Source organism: Cyanistes caeruleus, chromosome 14, assembly GCF_971803275.1.
Source record: "Cyanistes caeruleus chromosome 14, bCyaCae1.hap1.1, whole genome shotgun sequence".
Classification (NCBI taxonomy): domain Eukaryota; kingdom Metazoa; phylum Chordata; class Aves; order Passeriformes; family Paridae; genus Cyanistes; species Cyanistes caeruleus.
In genome coordinates, this window is record NC_141714.1 from 16,407,145 (window position 1) to 16,428,034 (window position 20,890).

The 20,890-nt window shown below is 39.5% G+C and overlaps 1 protein-coding gene across 1 annotated transcript in view; it reads left to right on the plus strand.

Annotated features, from left to right (window-relative positions):
• LOC111928567 (connector enhancer of kinase suppressor of ras 2-like) overlaps positions 1-20,890 on the plus strand; it is a 167,423-nt gene that overhangs the window by 136,366 nt on the left and 10,167 nt on the right. The window contains exons 16-20 of the mRNA XM_086850852.1: positions 4,035-4,083; positions 6,902-6,950; positions 8,031-8,206; positions 9,667-9,740; positions 15,081-15,152. Coding sequence (XP_086706978.1) covers positions 4,035-4,083; positions 6,902-6,950; positions 8,031-8,206; positions 9,667-9,740; positions 15,081-15,152 — 420 coding nt within the window. The remainder of the gene's footprint in view (positions 1-4,034; positions 4,084-6,901; positions 6,951-8,030; positions 8,207-9,666; positions 9,741-15,080; positions 15,153-20,890) is intronic.

Sequence of the window (20,890 nt, forward strand, 5' to 3'; positions counted from 1 at the left end):
GCTACGCTTTTATGTTCTTTTATAGAAAAATCCTCCTCCCACACATTTTAGATTTCAGGCCCAAAACATGACCATATTATATCTTTTCAATATGTTGAATGATATTTCAAGAGCCAGAATTATATCACCTTTGTAATAACCTTATTTAAAGTGATTTCAACAGCTTAAACCAAAATAAAAACAGTTTTTCAGATATTTAGCCCCTGGAGTTAGGCTTTGGGGACAGGGAGACAAACTGTGTAGATAGATTGACATATTTGGGTGAAATACAATTATCTTCAATAACTGAAAGAGGGGAAATGTAGGTTGGATGCACAGAAATTCTTCCCTGTGGAAGCAGGGGTGGGCAGGCCCTGGCACAGGTGCCCAGAGCAGCTGTGGCTGCCCCTGGATCCCTGGAAGTGCCCAAGGCCAGGCTGGAGGGAGTTTGGAGTAACCTGGGACAGTGGAAGGTGTCCCTGCCATGGCAGTGGCACTGGATGGACTTTAAGGTCCCTTCCCATCCTGTGACTCTGATTTTAACATCCAGGGACCTGTAGATCTCCTGTGACATTATTATTGCTTTCTTTGTTTTAAAGAAGCCAAGGAGCAGGAAGTTGTTGCTTGTGTGCAGTAGAAGGGCCCTCAGGCTGCAGGGAACACGTGCTGCAGACTCCAGCAGCTTTGGGAGAGCTATGAGGCTGCAGGAGCTTTTTTAACTCCTTGGATGAGTAGAATGCAGAGCAAACCTGGCAGCTCTGTCACAGCCTGGGGCAGAGCAGAAATGAAGGCTCTCTGCCACACAGCTCTGGGTTCTTGCAGACTCTTGGTGCCTGAACTGCTCACCCTGGCCTGGCTCCGCAGCCCTCGGTGCAGGACACTGTGCATCCCTCACAAACCTGCCCTGGCAGACAAACCTCAGCTCTCCTCACAGCTCCTGGGGCTGCAAGTTCACAGAATTCACAGAATTTCTAGGTTGGAAGAGACCTTCAAGCTCATTGAGCCCAGCCCATGTCCAAGTTGTCCAAGTTGTGACCTTCTGAGCAGGGGTTGAGATTCAGGAAGTTTCAGAGTGCAGCTGGAGGTGGAATCCCTGGATGTGTGGGTGCACCAGGGTTTTGGGAAGCTGAGCTGCTGTTCCTGAGCAGTTCCCCTGCTTTCCAGGAGCCTTTTCCCCTCTGGGGCTGTTTCACAGACGAGGAGGAGGCTCCCAGTGAGGAGTCAGTGCTGAGCTTTCCTGCAAACACCCAACTCTGTGCTTAGCAGGGTTCTCTGTGAGCTTTGATCTTCATCTCACTTTGGGAGAATTTTTTGCAGTAATAGGAAGCCTCAGCACCTGTGGGTTGTGGCCATGGCTGTGTGGTGTGACATCCCTGTGGGCACCTGGGCACAGATCCCTGCTTCCCTCTGCAGCCAGGCCTGCAAGGGGGAGAGAGGCAGAAAAACTGCACCATTCACTTCATTTCAACTTCTGAATATTTGCTTCGTTTTCATGTGAAAAATGCCCAAGTTCTTCCTCATAACACGTTTTGTCTTTGTAAATAATGCCTAAAGATTATTTTAATCACGGTCACGGTGGTGTGCTTTGGAAATTAATTTTTTTTTTTTTTTGTTAATGCCAGAGAGATAAGAAGAGATGAACATTTTAAAAATAACTTTCAGTCTTGACATTTTGCTGTCAACACTGCATGTTCAGATGCACCTGTACTGCAGAGATTTACAGGTGCACCTGAGCTGCTCGAAGCATCAACAGCCCAGAGCAGAGACCTGAGCCAGGGATTTCAAAACTCACTACAAAATACTCAATAATTAATCTGCAGTGAGAATTTATTTGTTGTAACAGGAATATATTATATAAGAGATGGAAGTTCTAGTAACCTAAATGTAAGTCATGGATCCAGATGAGGTGATTAAAAATGCATTCCTGTGACCAGGCAGATAAATCCAAAATGCTACATCTGTGTATTAGTCCAAGTTCTGAAAAATGGATAAAAGGGAGACCTTTTTATCCACAGAAATTCCAATATATGCCCCACAGGTGGGCAGAGCACATCCAAAGTCTCAGTAGACATTGCTTAAGTCCCCCAGGTTTCTGCCAAATAGGAATATCCAGAAATCCATTTGAGGAAATTGTAGGGTAGGATAAGTATTTTAGAATGAGACTGTAAATGTGATTTAATTAATAAATTTTATTAGTTACATTAATAAATAAATGCTATTTATGCAGTTATTTTCTTAATATTTAGCCTTTTCAATGTGATATTATTTATGCAAGGAATGCTTCTGCAGACATACTGAAATAATTGATTGATTTGTTTCTTGTTTTCTGTTTGTTTTAGTTGGTACAGTCTATTTCTAGATCCTGAAGTTTGTTTCGAAAGCACAATTATGCATGAAAATGTTTTTAGTAGATCAACTGTTTTAATTGATTTGAGAAATATTAGTCCAAGTGCCTATAATTTGTATCACTGCACATCTCCCCCCTTCTTTTCCATTTATCCCCATTTTGCTGTAACAACAGGTTTCCTAAAAATAAAGCTGAGGAATAACTCAACCAAATATGATCCAGAGCATTTCAACCACAACTCACAATGTACTGTGGGGTTTTCTGTCTCTAAATTGGTTCTGCCACCTTCATACAGAAAATTTTAATAGTTTAGAGAGGAGAAAAGATCAGAATTTCCTCCTTCTGTGGTCTGCACATCTGAATACTTCAGGAATAATTAGATTTGGAGAGGGGTATTTGATAAACATAAATTCTTTTAACAAACCTCCTGCAGACTGCTGAAAACTGTTCCCAAGGGAAGAAATGACACTTGTTTTTGCTAGAACACCTGATCCTGACCTGACTTCCTGGCCAAGGTTTCAAAAGCTGCTCCTATCATGAACTGCAGACTGCTTTCCTCACTTGACAGCATTTTTGCTGCTGGGAGTCTGTGATTGCTTCAAGGAGACCCATCATTGTGTTTGCACAGAGGCAAATAAAACTTCACTAAGGATGTTTCCAATACCACCACACATGCATAACTGAGGTTGTATATTGTATAATGCTGAGAGAGAGAGTGGAAGCATCAAAAGTGATGCTTTCCATGTGGGATTAAAATGAACAGCCCCAAAATCAGGGGGAAGTGCCCAGAAGGATGGAACAGCATTGATGGCATTGTCAGGGACAGAAATGGGGCATTAATGGCACAATCAGCAGCATTTTGGGCATCTCTCCATTCCCTCCCCAAATGTCTGACACTGAACTTGTTTGGTTTTCACTGTTTCCTTCAATCCATTTCACCTACAGACAGCTCAGAACATCCAAATCTTGCCTATTAACTTTTGAAAATTTCATTTCAATGTTAAGTATTCCTTCCCTTCCCTGCAGGCTGGAAATTTCCTTTGCCTCAGGACCATAGATGTTTCTAACCCACAATGCAGAAGTTGTTTCTGCTGGTAAATTTGATTTCTCCTTACAATGGAAATCTTCAAATGAGAAAATGCCACTTCCTGCCTTGCTAACTTAAAACAATTGCTGTTATTATGAACAACAGAATTTGGCAATATACTAAAAATGTCCACAATACTTTTATTCCTTTTTAATTTTCCCCCTCAGTCACTTTCTCATTTCTGCACTCTGTTTCTATTTAAATGACAAATATGAAATCATCCACAGTTTTAAGGGTTCTCCTTTTCCTTACCTTTGAGAGCATGAAGGGGAATTGTGTGTTTAAGAATTTCTGTGCCAGATCAGATGAATCTGACCCTGATTCTGTGTCCTATTTCCATCATGGCCAATGCTGTTTTCACTGATGAGGAAAAGCCTCTGGTGCTGCTGCCCTGCTTTGTTCTCCATTCTTTACAGCATTACATATATCAGATACAGTATGTTTGCATTTTAAAGTGTCAATTCTTGGTATCTGTGGCATCCTGTGGCAAAATCTTACAGAACTTTGTGCTGCAGGATGCTGTGGTTATATTTAGAAATCCACAGAGTGACTGTAAGCGCTGTGTAATCAGTCTGGATTTTTTCCTGGGGTTATTTGACATCTTTCTTCTGTCTGTCCTAGATATGCAAGTTCTGCCATTGACCATCCAGGAAACACATCCATGAGGAAGGTATGATTTATAAACGGGCTTTAAATAAGAAAAAAAACCTCCTCAGCTGTTCAACTCATTGCCATATTTTTAAAAGATATTTAAGATATCCCAAACCTTGACATTTGCTTATGCTATGAAAGAGCTGAAAACAAAAATCTAGGAATAATTTCCACGTTGAGGAAACTGTCTGCTGCAACCACAGCAGGTCAATGTGTCTGCAATACTTTTAGTTAAATTTAGGAACTTAAGAATTCAGTTAAGTTTAGGAAGCTTGGGGTGTGTTCTGAAGTATGTGATGGTTTGGGGAGGAGAATCACACACCACCTTGGGCTGGAAGGAACTTCTGGAGGGAGGTTTACCCTGAAGGTAAAGAAAAGTTTTAAAACTCTTAGAATATTTAAATAGCACCAATACTATTGATAGGGAAATGGGGGATTAAGATTTTCAGATGTTTTTGTGGTAGCAACTTCGAGGTGCTCCATTTTAAATGGAAAATAAGTGTGAAAGAAAAGCTTTATTATTTAAAATTTTGCAATTATTTCATACAAAGGACAAACAACTGAACCTTCATTTGTAGAATGTCAGTTCTTCAATTTGACTTAGCACATTTTACACTGATTAGGTTGGACAAAACTTGGACCAACCTGCTCTGTGGAAGGTGGCCCTGCCCATGGCAGAGGGTGCAATGGGATGAGCTTTAAGGTCCCTCCCATCCCAAACCTTTCTGTGCCTGTGCTGACTCACTTCCAAATAGTTTTCCTTAAAAACTCCTGAGATTAAAACCAGTGGAGGTACAACCACTCAATCATTTAGTGTTTCTGTGACTGCACTTCTCCTACCCCTGGTTACACTGAGATCTCCTTAATTTACGTTCACCTTTCAGTTCTAGCAGCTTTTTTCATTTCCATTGGGCTGGTTTTGGGTGGGGATGGTGGGATGTGCACTCTCTGACTCTGGCCTTGTGTTGTGGTTTTGAGATAAGAATTGAAACGCTGACAGCCCCAGTGAGTTCTCCATCATCTGTCTGTCTCCCATAGCAACTCTGAGTCATTTGGAGTTGTGAGTTCTGTTTCCTTGCAGTGTTTGCCACCAAGTTAATTACATATAGTGCTTCTTTTATCTCTCAGAATGTGGGGCTTGAATTTTTACGTTAGCAGTGCTAATTAACTACTGATTCCCAAGGTATGGCAAACCTTTCGCTTTCTCTGGTTTCCTTGTTTAGAATACATTCTATGTGGGCATAAACAAAACAGGAAGAATAATTAACTAAGCTTTTTAGAAGAAAGGTATTTTTTATATCAGCAAGATATTTTCAGCTCTCCCTTGATCTGTTGTACTTTTCATTTCACAACATTTTATTGTGGTTTTCATTATTTTAAAAACTTTGATAGTAAACAATGCATACCAGTTTCTGGTATCTCCTCCGGGCATTTCATTTGTCTTGCAGTTCTTTAAATTTCACCACATTTCATTATAGGGTTTTATTCCATCACTCCATTTCTCTAGCCTAAATTGTGGGAAGATTTGGTGAGGTGTTTTTCAGGGACACACCTGCTTTGCCCTGATGCATTTCTGTGGAAAGAGGAGCTCTGAGCAGATTATCCCAGCCCCAGCCACCACAGAACTCCAGCTGACACAACAGGGCAGATCAATATTGCTGCTGCGATTTGCAACACATCAACAAAACCCCCAGAGCTGCTGTGCACATTTGATACTTTCTCTCAGGGTTTGGCTGTTCCATTTTCTGTATTTTGCCACATTTCCTCCAGCACAGGAGCATTAATCTTCTCTTGAACGAAGAGACACGTCTGCAGAGATGCGCTGAGCTGCTCTCGCTCACCGCGCTCTCCCTGCCAGAGCGAGCGGGGTTTTGGGGTTTGGGGGTTTGGGGTTTGGGGGTTTGGGGAACCAAACCCTGGTTCCTGTCCTGGGGCTGCCCAGGAGAACTCACTGAGCTCAGGAGAGCGCAGAGAGCTCCTCCAGCCTGGGGAGTCAGGAGATTCATCCCTGCAGACCCCACAAAACCTCCCACTTGTCAAGCGCTAAATCACGCCAGGGTTACAAACAGCACGTCCAAACCCGCTCCTCCCTCTGCTGCTTTCATTTAAAATAAACCTTTTTCTCTCTGGAGCTAGAGTCTCCTTTTCATCTGATTATTTTCAAGGGTTCTTAAGCATTTGTACATTGGAGGCAAATCCTTACCAGTTTTTGAGTACTGTCCTTGTTTTTAGGTTTAAATAAAGAGATGTTTCTAGGGTTTTTGTTTCGTTGGGGTTTTTTTCAGAATCTGTAGCAATTTTCTAATGCTGCCACAAAAGAAGAAAAAAAATATTTTTTTGTTTCTCCTGAGACTTATTCTTCCAACCACCAACCAAAAAAACTTGTTTCTGTGGTGGGAAGAGTGTGACTTTGACATGGCATTGAGCGCAGGATTTTGCACATAATGTTTGTGGGGGATATTTCTTTTTGAATGCTTATTTTTGTAATTATTTCATTGATGTAACAAACTTCCAATACCAGTCATTTTATCAGCTCATTCATGGGAGTTTATAACTTTAGGTTTCAAACTACTGCACAGCTGTTCATGCCAAGGATTCCTTGATGCTTTCGTTGCAATTGTAATTAATCTTTTTTAAAGCTATTTTAATTGCAGATTTAGCAGTGTATTGCTTTCTTTATGATGTTGAGGAAAGTAGTAAGGGGAAAAATGACAGAAGGGAGATCCTGTGATCGCTGATGCTGTGATAACCCTGGAGAGGGGTGAATGAGAGCACTTACATGTTACTGCTGTCACTTGCACTGGTGTTTCATAATTTATTTATTTTTTTCCTTACAGTCATTCCATTACGCTTCCCTCAGGGTAAAAAGCAGAAAATGGTCAAAAGGTAACTTCCTTCAGTTAACATTTTGAAACTAGAAAATGAAGCTCCTTCACGGATAATAAGTGATTTTTATCAAAAGTTCAACTTGGCTCAAATATTTCTAAATTTGATAGTAAGCAACAAAGAAAAACACTAAATTAAAATACCAAAATAGAAGTTTTAGTGGTATAATATTGCTTGGGTGGGTGGTAAAATTTCCTCTTCCTTAGGAAGAAGGCAGGGAGTGTCTATGAGCAAATTGATGAGAACTTGCTTGTGGAACACTGCAGAGCAAAGGATGGTGTTTTATATTCTCAAAATTTCTTCCCTGTTTCACAGCTGTAGGACAAATGTAATTCTTGTAGCATCATAAACTTAATTTTTCACAGAAAAAAAAAAAAGTGTGATATGTGAAGGAAATTTCCTACAGAGTGTTTTTTTCAGGAAAATAAATGATACCATGTTTATTAGAAACCTAGTTTTATTAATACTTACGAGAAAATCTAAGCCTTTCAATTAGGATTCATTGAAATAACACCAAGAAAAAGAAAAACAACCCTATTCCTGGTGCTGTGCCTATAACAGGATGCTGTAAATTTAAAATATTGGTGTTCACTTCAGGATAAAAATCATGTAAGCATATGCACTGTTATGGAAGTGAGCAATCTTACTTTTTTATTGGTTATAAAAATTGGGTTTAAAAATTCCCATCATTTGACAGGGCTTCTGCTGCTAAAAGGAAGATAGATAGAAAAAAAATAGTGTTTGCATCTGTGCACAGATTGTGTCCTACTCTGAGTTCCTGACTGAGGCTAAATAAATATATTTTTATATATAAATAAGTATATTTTTACTTTGGAATGATGCTGTCCATCTTAATCAGAAAAAAGAAAAAGCAGCCCTTGGAGGAATGAACCTGCTAGAGATTAAATAAAGCATTGCACAAACCAGGCCCTTCTAATTTTGTGTTCATGGGGAAACCAGAATTGCAGGGCACTGTTGAATTTGGAAATTGCTCATTCTGAGGCTGGGGAGGATTTGGCTTGGAGGGTTTTGAATTAAAAATGGAACAGTTTTCCCCCTGTCACCCCGTGGTGTTCCCAGGGAGTTCCCTCTCCAGCGTGAGCAGGAGGCGCATTTCCTGCAAGGACCTGGGCCACGGCGACTGCGAAGGCTGGCTCTGGAAGAAAAAGGATGCCAAAGGTTATTTCACCCAGAAATGGAAAAAGTACTGGTTCATCCTGAAGGATTCCTCCTTGTACTGGTACACGAACCAGAACGTAAGTACACACCACGATTGGACAAAGTAAAAATGAAACCTTGGGATTTATAATTCTTTTAAAGTCTATTTTTACTGCGTGCTCGGATGAACTTCATTTGCCAGTTGTCACTTTATTTGCCAGTTGTTCCATTGTCTGGGAAACTCTGGCTGGATATATTTCAATTGAAATTCTTTTTTGAAGTCTCCAAGTCCATCTTCAAGCTTAATAAAATAGCAGATGTTCATGGCAGCCTTTAAGAAATTAATATGTCTGTAGTTAATCCTTTTCCACAGATTTATTTGGACTAACATTGTTCACACTCAGCTCTCCCCAGTTTCAGCTGGGGGGGATGTGTAAAGTCTAACTATTTGTGTTAGTTAAGCATTCTGTGAAGCAGATGTGAAAATCTGAATTTGTAAATCTCTTTATCTAGAAGTTATTTTTATATCGATGTTCCTCTAGCTTTTTGCTGAATTAGTCTGGAGTTTGCAGTTTCTCATGTGTAAAATGCTGTTCTTGGTGAAATTTTCCTGAAAACCAATGGGCCTGTGCTGGTGCAATCTGCATAAATGTAGGGAAAATAACAGAGGGGAGAAGCCCAAAATGGTTCAGTGCTGCTCTTCCATTCGTGTGCAGCAACCCCAGCACTTGAGCTGAACTCTGCAGCCTACTTTGGTCACTGATCTTTTACTCCAGCTCTCCCATTTTCTCCCAGGGGATGAGTTTAGCAGTGTAATTCCCCCAAGTTTTTGTGGATTTTAGCCCCAGAGGCTGTTCAGGCTGTGGGTGATCAAGAGGTTTTGTGGTGTTTGACATTTCCCATGTCATACTGGCTGTGCCCCCCTGACTCCCAGGCTGTGGCTCAAACCAAGCCATAATTCACCATATTGTTGCTAATACCTTTCAAAAACCTGCCTGGTGTTAATATTTCTCCCTGCTTTTCCTCCTGAATTGCTTCAAAAGAACCAAAAAGTGACAGGATACATTTCCTGGTTATTACCTCCCCATTTAATCAGAGGTGACCTCGCCAAGGAAGCTCCTCAGGGGCTGTCAGCAGAGCACGTGCTGTGACAACTGTGACTTTAGAGAGAGACATCCACCAAACAGCTGTAAAATGTACTTATTTATGATTTTTAATGGTATTTGACTGATTGATTGATTGATTGATTGATTTGTGGTGAAGAATCTGAGAGCTCTCCTCTGTTTCGGTGCTGAAAGGTTTTCTGTGATCTTCAGCAAAAAGGGATTGGGATGACTGTGCCTCCTTTGAGAAATTATCAGTTTAGTTGCCTCACAGAGGTAATTTACATTGTGTGATGAATTGAATCAATTTCATAATAAAAACAGTACATGCAAAATACATTCAGTATTTCCTTTGACTGGGTAGTAGTTCTTTGTATAAAACCCAAACAGCTGCTGCTCATTTCTCTCTTTAATTCTGTGTTCTTTTTCAACATTTTTTTTTCTTCATTCAATAGGATGAAAAAGCAGAAGGATTCATTAGTTTACCCGAGTTCAGGATAGACAGAGCAATTGAATGCAGACGAAAACAGTAAGTAATATGTCAATTATATTTATAAAAGATTGCTCTTGGAAGTTTGCTATACATAGTACTGAACATTGCAAAGTCCAGAGAAGGAAATTACAGATAAAAAACCTTGAAATCTGTAAATATAACATCATAGATCCACTTAAGCTTTAGTATTTCTCTTTATTATAAAAGACGCAATGTAATGTAAATTCCATTTACTGGATTAAAATGAATTGAATAACTCTTTAGCCAGCTTGCCAGACAGTCCAGTTACAGCTTCAGTTAAATAAGTAAATCAAAAAGCAATGAATACTTTAGTAAAGAGATAAAACTTTCTCAGGTTCAGTAGGGCTGTATTTTCCCATAGGAAATAGCATAACAACTATCATAGCAGGGAATGGTGAATATAATCTTAATTTTCTCCTTTATGGAGGAAGCTTTTCATACCCAATATTGTGTTGCTCTCAGCTGCTAAAATATTTAGATTCCATATGCAAAATGAACTCTGTATTATTGCTACTTCTACATTCCACTCCACTTAAAAGCATATTATCAGCTTTCCACAATTAAGGAATATTTAATAACAGACAGTCATTGGAAACTGCTTCCAAACAGTTTTGGGATTGCAATCAACAGGTTTAACAGAGCAATCCCAATGCTTTGAGAGCAGCTCTTTGCTGGTATCTCCTGAATTATTTTTCCTACTTTCCTAGTTTTAACTAAGCATCCTGGATTTTTCCAATGACTGAATGCAGTTTTGGTGTGAGGAAACAAGTGCTACAACTATGAGCACAATGCAATAGAAATATTGAAGATATGAATTACAATAGAGACTCCTCATCAGCAAATCAAAGCTCTTCAGTTGCCTGTTCTTGTCTGGGGATATTATTACCGTGTCAGAGAAGTACAAGACAGTGCAATTTACACTTCTATTTCTCCTTTCAGCTGAGGGTATCACTATAGAAATTAAACATGAACTGAGCACTATAAATACCTCAGAGCAATGAGTAGATATTAATAATGATATTGAACAAAAATACAGGAAAAATAATACCCTTTTGTTAGAATATAAAGCACTTAACAGATTTGGGTGAATTAACCAAGATCAAACAGAAGGTCATTGTGCACAGCTAGAAATAGCTTCCAGAGCTTTCCTCAAAGCATGAGAACACAATCCCTCAGAACTCAGCTTAGAGAAGGATTTCTGTAGGGTATATGCACAGGGAAAAGTCCGATTAACTAAAACTTTGCACAGACTGAAAGCTGAGAACCTCCAGGCTTTGAATCCTTTCAAAAAGAGGCAGGTCCAGAGGTAAAAGTATAATGAAGATGTTCATAGTATATTCCCTTTTTCCCTGAGCTGAATTTCCATTTGAATTCATCCTGCATGAACTACCATTTCTGTATTTCCCCCGTCAGAGAAACTGCACCTTAAACTTTTGTTTTACCTGGAAGTGAGAGCAGTGAAATTCAGTATATCATGTGGGAATGGGGACCCTGGCTGTGTGCAGCCAGCTCCAACCCACAGTCCCTGTGAGCACACCTGGAAAACTCTCACCTGTCCTCTCCTGGGTGTCCCACAAGGCCAGGAGGGAGCATCATTCCATTGCCCGATTCCTCTAAAAAGCCAAAATCACAGTGTCAGTTTTCCTTCAGCCCTCCCCAGTGCAGAACTAAGAACATTTTGGAACTCAGTTTGGATTTCCCCTCAGATCTCTGTTATTCTCAGAGCTATTGATGTGAAATGTTCAAACCCTTTTGAAACTAAAGGATTTGAAGGCTTACTGGGATAATTAATGGATTTCTCTCTCCCACTGTTCTGTGGCATGGGGAGCTCAGCTCCCCAGCCTGGCTGTTCCTGATGTCCATGGCTCACAGTGATGGAATAGCCTTGAGAAAGCTTTCACAAGAATATGGATAATTGGATGCATCATTTGGGATGGTTTGATGATTTGCCTCAGTAATGCATTTAATGAAGGTACCATGGCATTATCCCAGGCTGGTTCAGCTCTCCAGGCTATGGCTGGACGTGCAATGACCTTGTCCCTGTGAAAGGAGGCTTTTTGCATTGCCACTGAAAAACTCTCCACTGCTTTTAGGCAACACCTGCATGCTCCTGATTAAAAGTGATCGCAGAGTATGAGAAATTATAGTTATTTGAGTTTTTGTGCTGTGGCATGACAAGAATATCATGTTATTTTCAAAGATACTGATAATTATAATGCCCCATGATGATGCTGATTCCCAAAGATAAAGATTAATTGAGCCACATGCATAATTAATCTTTATCAACTGGTGCCTTGCCTGAACCTTCAACAATTTCCACCTAGTGAAAATTTTCATTGCCTAGTTAATGCAAGTCTTAAATTTATCGAGGATATGCCACAGTTTTGGCACTTCAGATTGAAAGTGTGCAGTCAGGGCTCTATACAAATGTCCTTGTAGTACAGGCAGACATGAAGGCACAGCTTAAATGTTACTACAGTTTCATAATTTTATTACTTCTGAAAAGAACTTGTCAGTCTTGGCAGACAGCAAAGTCCCCTTGAGCCACCAGTGGGCCCCAGAGGGAAGAAACTTCCTGGGCTGTGTTAACTGGGGTACAACAAATGGATGGAGGGATTATTCTTCAAACTGGCACTCACTAGGCCACATCTTGATTATTGCAGCCAGTCTGGGGCCCTCCAAACCAAACCAAATATAAATATATAGATATCATTCTTCTGAATTACTCATATTTATACATCTCAAATTGTTGCCCTGGAGACTCCAGTTCCTAATGCTAGGAATGTTTCTAAAACATTTCCCTAATAATAATATTAGTGACACTGCTGGGAGATGAAGATGGATTTATTGTTGTGTTTTGCAGCCCTGACACAGAACTGCAATACACTTAAATCACAAGTTTGCACAGAATTGAGATCTCCATTTCATAGCAATAAAAATCTCTTTTCTGCAGTCTGCAGATACATAAGAGTGCAATGCATTATTGCAGCTTTAATGTTCAGTATCTCAGGAAATTATCACAATATCAGACAGCAACATCCTAAGGAACATTCATATAATAACCAGTGAGAGCTGACTGCAGGGACCTGGCTTGTGGGAACTCCTTTGCAAAAGCAGCCAGACCTGCAGCATTCAGCTGATTTATCCTGACAAAATTCTTGCTCTCTCTGCATTTTATGACACGTTCACAAGTTCTAACAGCCGTGCCAGGAGCCCTGCAGACAGTGCCTGACCTGTTGCACACTCCTGATTTCACCTCTCTGTGCCTTAACTGAGGCAGGGCTCCTGTGAGAATGTAAAATATTCTAATAATCACAGGATCACAGCCTTGTTTGGGTTGGAAGGGACCTGAAAGATCATCCCATTCCACCTCCTACTGAGGGCAGGGACACCTTCCATTAGAAAATGATCCACTAATCATAGATTTTATTACATTACAGGAGCAGAGTGGAGCCAAATTAAACTCTGTTTTTCACACTAACTTCCACCCATTAACGCTGACTTGAAACCCCAATACTGGCATTTGAATGCCTGTATGTATTTAAATTTCCTGTCTAGGAAAATAATCCTATTTACAAGCAGAAACTCCATCATGTGATATGCTCTCAGGATTAGCCAAGAGGATTAGGATCTTTAGATCCACCACCCTTATCCTCTCCAATCCGAGGCAATCCCACTGGGAGGTGGTTGGGCAGAGAGTTCAGACCAACAGTAGAACAGTGCAGGAGTGTTTGTTTAGTCATAATTTTCTATTTTGAACATCAAAAATGCAGTACTGTAAGGAATTTCTGTTGGATGTACAGCATTTGCTAATCTCTGTGTAATTAAAGATGTGCCATGTTCTAAAGACACAAAACTTTCCACCTTTCTTACCCACAGCTGTTTCCATAGAACCAGGTGGAGTTGCTGGTACCCACCTGGCACACGGGAATTAAAAAGTTCCACATTAAAAGCAGGAGAAAAAGGATGATAAAAATTCTCGACACTAAAATCATATCGTACCACTCCATTAAAATAAAGCATAAATTTGATCAGAGCTTACTTAAAACTGCATTTATGTAATGATCAAAGGAGAGATAATTAACAAGCCTGTGCCATCTAGTGGGCACCACGAATTCCTGTGTGGGATTTCACAGTCACTCCCTGCTTTTATTTGCAAAGTTCCAGTAGCCAGGGCAGTGAGGCTCTGCAGTGGAAATTATCTCTGTCCAGGTGCCAGAACAACATTAAATACGTCTACAGTCTCCTTTTATGGAATTTAATACTTAATGATAACCCTGTGTGCAAAGGAAACCTTACCCTTTATCCCTAACCTCATGAAAAAAGGAACTGCACAGAAATACAACTCTGCTGTAGGACTTTTGTTAGGAAAGCTGTTGCTGGATGCATTTCTATTAATTATATATGTATGTATAAAAAAATCACTGTGCCTGGGTGAAGCTTCTTCAGCTTTCATCTTTTCTTTGAAAACTGCCATAAGTCATAGTAATTAATAAAACACTCATTTGCATTTAAGCTATTCATAGTGGAAACATTACATCATAGGTTCTTCATAATTCCATGTGTAAAGATTCCTAATCTAATTCTTACGTCTGCAAATCACCATATAAATGTCATTATTTTAACATAAATGTTATCAATGATAGTGTGGCATTTTTTTAACGTTTGCCAGCTAATCAAATTAATGGTCTTTAGTGCTGGAACCTTCTGGTTTCCTTGATAGCAAAACTCCTTTTCATTATACCCACACAAAATAATTATAAAAACTGTGATTATTGTTCTTAGCAGTTTTCAACTGAGGGAGAGCTCAGGGATTAGACCACTTAAAAGCATTAATAAAAAGCATTTTATGTGGATTATAATCACCCATGCCATCTGATTATTATCTATTATTCCAGTGATTTCTAGAGCTCAACACGGCAGACTTCTGCATTTGTTTTTGTAGAATACAAACCAGTCATCTAATTACAAGAGAAGAGGTGGGGGGGATCAGGCATTTATTCCTTTAGCTGATCTTTGGAATACAACTAAGATGTACTTGAATATATTCAATAATGCTATAAAATTCTCCCAAGAATTTTTTAAATGTAGAACATCAATGGTCAGCCAAAGGATTTTTAAGTCATTCAAGGGCTTTTGAAATTTTTGCAAAGTATGAGGCTCACAAATGTAGATGAACTCAGATCAGGGGGAATCCATCTATAAATTTTGGCAGCAAAATTCACCCTGAAGATGACAAATGCCTGTGAAACCTGTAACATGTTGAAGAATCATACAGCAGGACAACCTTTTGTATTTGTAGACAAATAGTTTGATAGAAAAGGTGTTTTTTCATTCTTTGTGCTCCTTTTATAGCGCCTTCAAAGCATGTCACCCCAAAATAAAGAGCTTCTACTTCGCAACCGACTGCCTTGAAGAGATGAACAGGTGAGTTATGTGTCCTCTTTTTGTGGGGTGTTCTTCATCCTGGTGCTTCAATATTTCATCTCACACAGGAATAGACTCCTGGAGCCTGGTGGAAGAGCCTGACGATGAGCTGGCTCGTGGTGTTCTCAGGAATTAGCTTTGCATTCATTTCAATAAGTACATTACACTCTGTGGCTCATTTTGCTGACATTTCCTTGCCACGGCACGTCTGGGCTCTGCAAAGGAAAGTTGTGTCGGTCTCATCTATGTTAATTATAATTTTTTCTTTTATTAATGGGCTTAAGATTCATCTCCCTTGTGATGTTTTGTTGATAAACACTGGAAGTCTTAGTGGGATCAGTGTTTCTGGTATACAAAACTGCACCCACACCAAAACTTGTAAGACTACACCCAGGTGGGTGTGTGTACATATATATTTATATGTGTGTGTGTGTGTATGTATGTATATATATTCACCTTCCAATCCCAACAACCCCAACAACATGGAAAATCAACAGTAATTAATTTTATTCACCACATCACTGTCCCAACACAGAGCAGAGTTCTATTTTTGGTGTTGCAGTGAGTCTTTAAATGTCCTTAAATGTGCTGAGAGGACATTCCAAGTTTCTGACTGGACAAGGTGCTGGACAACCTGATCCAACATTAAAGCTGGTCCTGCTGTGGGTGACGTGGGAACAGACACCTCCTGGGAGCTCTTCTAACCCAAATTACTCTGTGCTTCTCCTTTGTGATTCAGTGGTGAAGGCAGAGGTTGGGTGAAGGTGGGACAGGGCCTCAGATCCCAAAAGGCAGAGTCAGATGTCCTCCCTCCTCCTGTTACATCAGAAATTTGTTTATTCCCAGCTGAGGTGGAAAGCACAAGGACACCTGGGACAAGGTCACCATACTGGGAATTCTTAAATTTTTCCTGGCATAGCTAGCTGAAACTTTGAGATGTTCTTACAGTTGTCCTTAATGTTTGCCAGCTTGGAAAGCTACGATAGACAGATACGGATGGGTTTTTTCCTTTGGAATATTAAGGCCCACAAATGAATTGGACATTTCTATTCTGTGGCTTACATGGCTCTTCAGGTATGTTGGGGTGTGAGCCTGGCTGCAGTGAAACTGCTGAAGCCTGTTCATCCTGCACTGATGAGGGTGATGAGTATCAGGATTGGGATACTTGCAGGGTATAAGTTTGCTGAAAGATATTTTTTCAAGGTTGTTAATGTTCCACTGCTCAGTTCCATAGTGTTTGGTTTGTTTGGACAAAACCAAAGTGAGGATGTTTTGCTGGCTTAACTCTGCCTGGTCTCCCTTGATTTCAGCTGCTGGGGTAGCTCTCGTTTGTCAAAGTGCCATTGATCATATCTATAAATTAAACATAAAATGTTCTGGCTCAAGGAGAACCAGGAAGTCTTGACACACATTTGATGAGCTGCTTTTACAACATCCATTGATTTTTCCATGGGGAGCCCAGGAAGCTGCCTGGATGGCCATAGAGCACAGGAACAGCTGGGAAGGTGCCAGTGTGTCTTTTCACACCAAACCATCCTTCACATCATTTACTCTGGAATTTACAAGAGCCTTTTCCCTGATTTCTTGTGAAGAAGGCAAAGGGTGAACTTCTGCTTGAAGTATTTTGTGCAGTAGTTTTCCTTCAGTAACTCTGTCCCTGCAGAGCAATTGGAATTCACTCCCCACCCAAATGATGGAAAACTGTTCCCTCTGGAAAATCCCTGGGCATCCCTGCAGCTTTTACAGGCTTCCTGGAATTCCTTCTCCCAGAGATCTTGTGTGAAATTTGAAATGAGGAAGCAAGATTCATAGATGAAAAAATGTGTTTAAAATACTGATTTCACAAATCTCTCTCTTCCCAGCAAATTGCTAACCCCATGATGTGAGGAAATAGGGAAAATGCTTTGCATGGCTTCTCCCACTCCTGCTTTCAGCACAGAATTTAACTGGATTTTCATGCTGAAAAGTGAAGGAGTCCTGGCATGGAAAGCAACATTCTTCATTCACTATGAGAGGAATTTTCTTTCTCCAACCACTTTTGCCACCAGCTTCTGTTTTAACAGCTCATTTTAGAGTTTCTCACCTCAGATTCACTGTTTATTATTTTTTTTCCCACTCTGGAGTATTTTAATGTGCCTTTAACCCCACGTTGGTGTAGGAAGAGCTGGACCCCAGTGGGTAGGGATGGATTCCTCTGTATTAGACCGAGGCACTCAGCTGTGGCTGAGTTTTGCCTGCTGTGTTACTTGGGTTTGCAAAATTCATGCTCGTGCTGTTTTGTCAGCTCTTACACGAGCGGAGCCGTGTTCTTAGAAATGAATTAATAATGAACTTGATGAGCTCATCTCTAGCTTGGTACTCCAAGCTTGTTAAAGGCCTTATTTCCCAGAAGGGCTTCATCTCCTACCACACCACACATAACCTGTTTATGGCTTTAATTAGCATTGAATTTAATATTCAGTTGTTTTACAATATCTATTTTATTTAAAGCTTACATGCCATTCAAGTCTGTAGTGCAGTGCATTTGCAATCTCATCATGGACTCCAAATATTAAATTTTTTAAAGTTTCTATTTTAGGCTGAATAATTTGATCATTTTTGATTTGAATAACTGGGTTAACTTTGCAATTTTAATAACTCCCATAAATCTTCGGCATTCATTCAAGAAACATAACAAATAGCTGCTACTGAAACAGAATGATGATTGATTCTTATAGGGGTTTCTCCTATATCTTCCAAGACCTGAAAATTATAGCACAATATTTCTCTTAAAAAAGAGCTGTTTTAAAATTGAAGTATTCTGAATTAAATTTCTACTGATTATAAGTAAATTTTATGGTGTCTCCTATCTACTTCTCCATATGGGGTATAACCAAGTGAGTTACTCAAGACTTTCCCTAAATCTGTTTATTACTAAAGTTAATTCTGTTTTCTCCCTCAAATTTTAGGCTTGTTGGTCTCTTTGACAGGTCTTGGCCAAATCAGATGGTGAGCCAGGATTAACACATCTTTTACAGTTTCAATGCACTTTGTCTCCACTTTAGATAAACTAACACCCAAGTAAAGCTCTTGGCAACTAAAAGTTTGAGCCCTGAGCCCCTATTAGACATTTTCTCTCTTAGACTGGACAAGTGAGCAGGAGATTGTCCAAGCTGGCCTAATTTAACAGCTCTTTCTCAAATAGAGCTGAGTAAGTTGTTACAGAGCTCTTACTCTCATCCCCTTACCTGAAGAAAAGGCAGGAGATAATTCTGCAGAACATGAAAGGTACTTTTCAAACAGAAATCCCTGGAATGGATCTTCCCAATGGTGTTGTAAATAATCATAAAGAGCAGGTTTTCCTTTTTCCTTTTATGTTCCCATAAACTTGTTTCAAATCCGTGCCCGAGGCCACACCAGCCCTCTAATTTATTGTTCTCACATAAAAGCTCCTAAGTGCAGCACAAGTAAAACAATTTTCTGATCAGAATTAGCTGCAGGCTCCCAGGACTGGGTGAAACCACGATGTTCATGGGAGTGCACAGGGGGATAGCTGAGCTGCTGTGCCTTGTCAGGACAAAATACTGCACCAGGAATTCCTAGGACTGAGCTGGAATATTCCAAATCTCCTTTTCTGGGCAAGCATCTGGCTCCTTTCTACAATTTCTGCATGATTTACCCTAGACTTGTGCAGTTCCATTTCCCCCAGTTGAAATTATGAAATTAACCTAACCTAACCAAATTCTGCTGTGAATAGCTCCAGTTTGAATTGATAGAGTTCTTCTGGGAGCTAGATTTAGTGATTTCATTCATTTTATAGAGCAGATTTAAAGGTTCCAGCCCTGCACCTCTCTGAGGTAAAGGCAGTGTCACAATCCATGTTGTGATGTTGTGCTGGAGATACAGAATTAACTCTGCCAAATCTGAAGATGTGGTAATAGAAATAAGAAATAATAGAAAATAAGTAGCAGAAATAAGAAATGTTATTATAACGAATTAGCCAGATATTTAACACCATTATTTGGCCTATTTGAGCTGATTTTTAAAAAACTGTGGAAGCAGAATTACACAATTTCACAAGTAAATCATCCCATTTCTTTAAAGAATTCACCTGTAAACCCCAAAACCCCACCCATTCTTTATGCCACTCTAAAATCAGTTCTCTTGCTTGTAAAGAAAGTTTTCTTTCTCCAGAGCTTTCCTTTGGGCCAATCATTTGGTGAAAGCTGGGGTAAAAGTTTGAAGAAGTGAGTAAAGTTCCAGTTGAGTGAGTTTATGTGATTGTTTTGGTGATTTCCTTAGGGTTTATTACTGGTTCTGGATCAGTTATTGTGTGCTTTTATTGTCTGTGATACATGACTATATTTGTACAGTAAAATGCTGGTACCAGAAGGGTAATTTATTTGCTACAAAATAGTGAATTTCTTTTGTGTATTACCCACTGGGGAAAACATAATACAAACAAAAAAACCACCCACACCAAACCAGACTTCTGAGTACAGAGCATAATTTGTTTGACAGAATAAAGTTAAAAAAAAATTTAAAATAAATAAAAAAATCCCATTAAGTGCATGAAGTAGATGCCCATGCAAAGAGGGCATGGATTGGTTCACTTGTCAATTCTTAAGCTGTCTCTGGCTTTTTTCCTATTTTTCCAGCCTGACAAATCTAAGAAGACAATGCATGAAACAAGATCAACAGTCATGTCAAATTATCAAATCAGAAAGTACTCAGAGTTTATCCCATGAATGATTTTGCTTAACAAATCCCAGCAACTGTGACAAATCAAAGAGCAGAGACAGAGGCTGCTGGGGGCTGATACAGGGGAGAAATGAGCTCACAGGGAAGGATCTGCTCTGGGTTAAACTTCACCAGGAGATGGTTTGGGGCTTCTTTTGTGTGGAGGAAAATCAAGGCATCATCATTTCAGCCACCCCTATTTCAGCATCCTTTATTCTCTTAAATGAATGTATTACCTGCATAATAATAGAAAATAGTGAAAATAATGTACCTTAGGAACCCAAATGGGAAGTGCATTGATTTTTCAGGTGTTCAGTAAGAAAGACTAGTCAGAGAAGTTAATATGACAAGTACAAAATCAATTTTTAAATCTAATTGTGTATTGCAAAGAATTTTACTGTGAATTCTGGGATTTGATTATGCCAGTGATGTAGGAAAAAAATATAGTACAAAGCTTTTGATCAGAAAATAAATGTAAACTGCACTGAATAAATTCTATATATGAAGTAAATGGTTCAAGGGAATCTCTAATAGACTTAAAGATAACTTGATTCAAGTGAAATTTAACTTCCAATTTAGTTCTAGTTTTTCCTTTTACCCAAATAATCTCAAATGTAGATGCAATCTCAAAAATGAAGAAAAAATATTTCTGCACTAAAACATTCCTAACACAAAGCTGAGGTGGCGTACAAGGGCAAGAATCAATGATGAAAAGATGCAAGGAAGATAGGAAATATATTTATTAACATTCTGTTAACGTGTCAGGATTTCATAGACTTCCTTTTTAAAGGAACATTTAACAGAGAGAAATAGTGAAAGTATTTTCTTTCTTTGAATTTACACCTTTTCTTGAATTTACACCTTTTCCCGACATAATTTTTTCACATACTCATTTGAATTAAATAGCTTCTTCTAAAACCAGCCATCTGGTATGTGCAATAAGTGAGGATATTAGCAAATGAAACTTTTCTGAGCCCCAGAAACTCACTTCTTCCTCACCTCTTCTCCATGGGTTTATG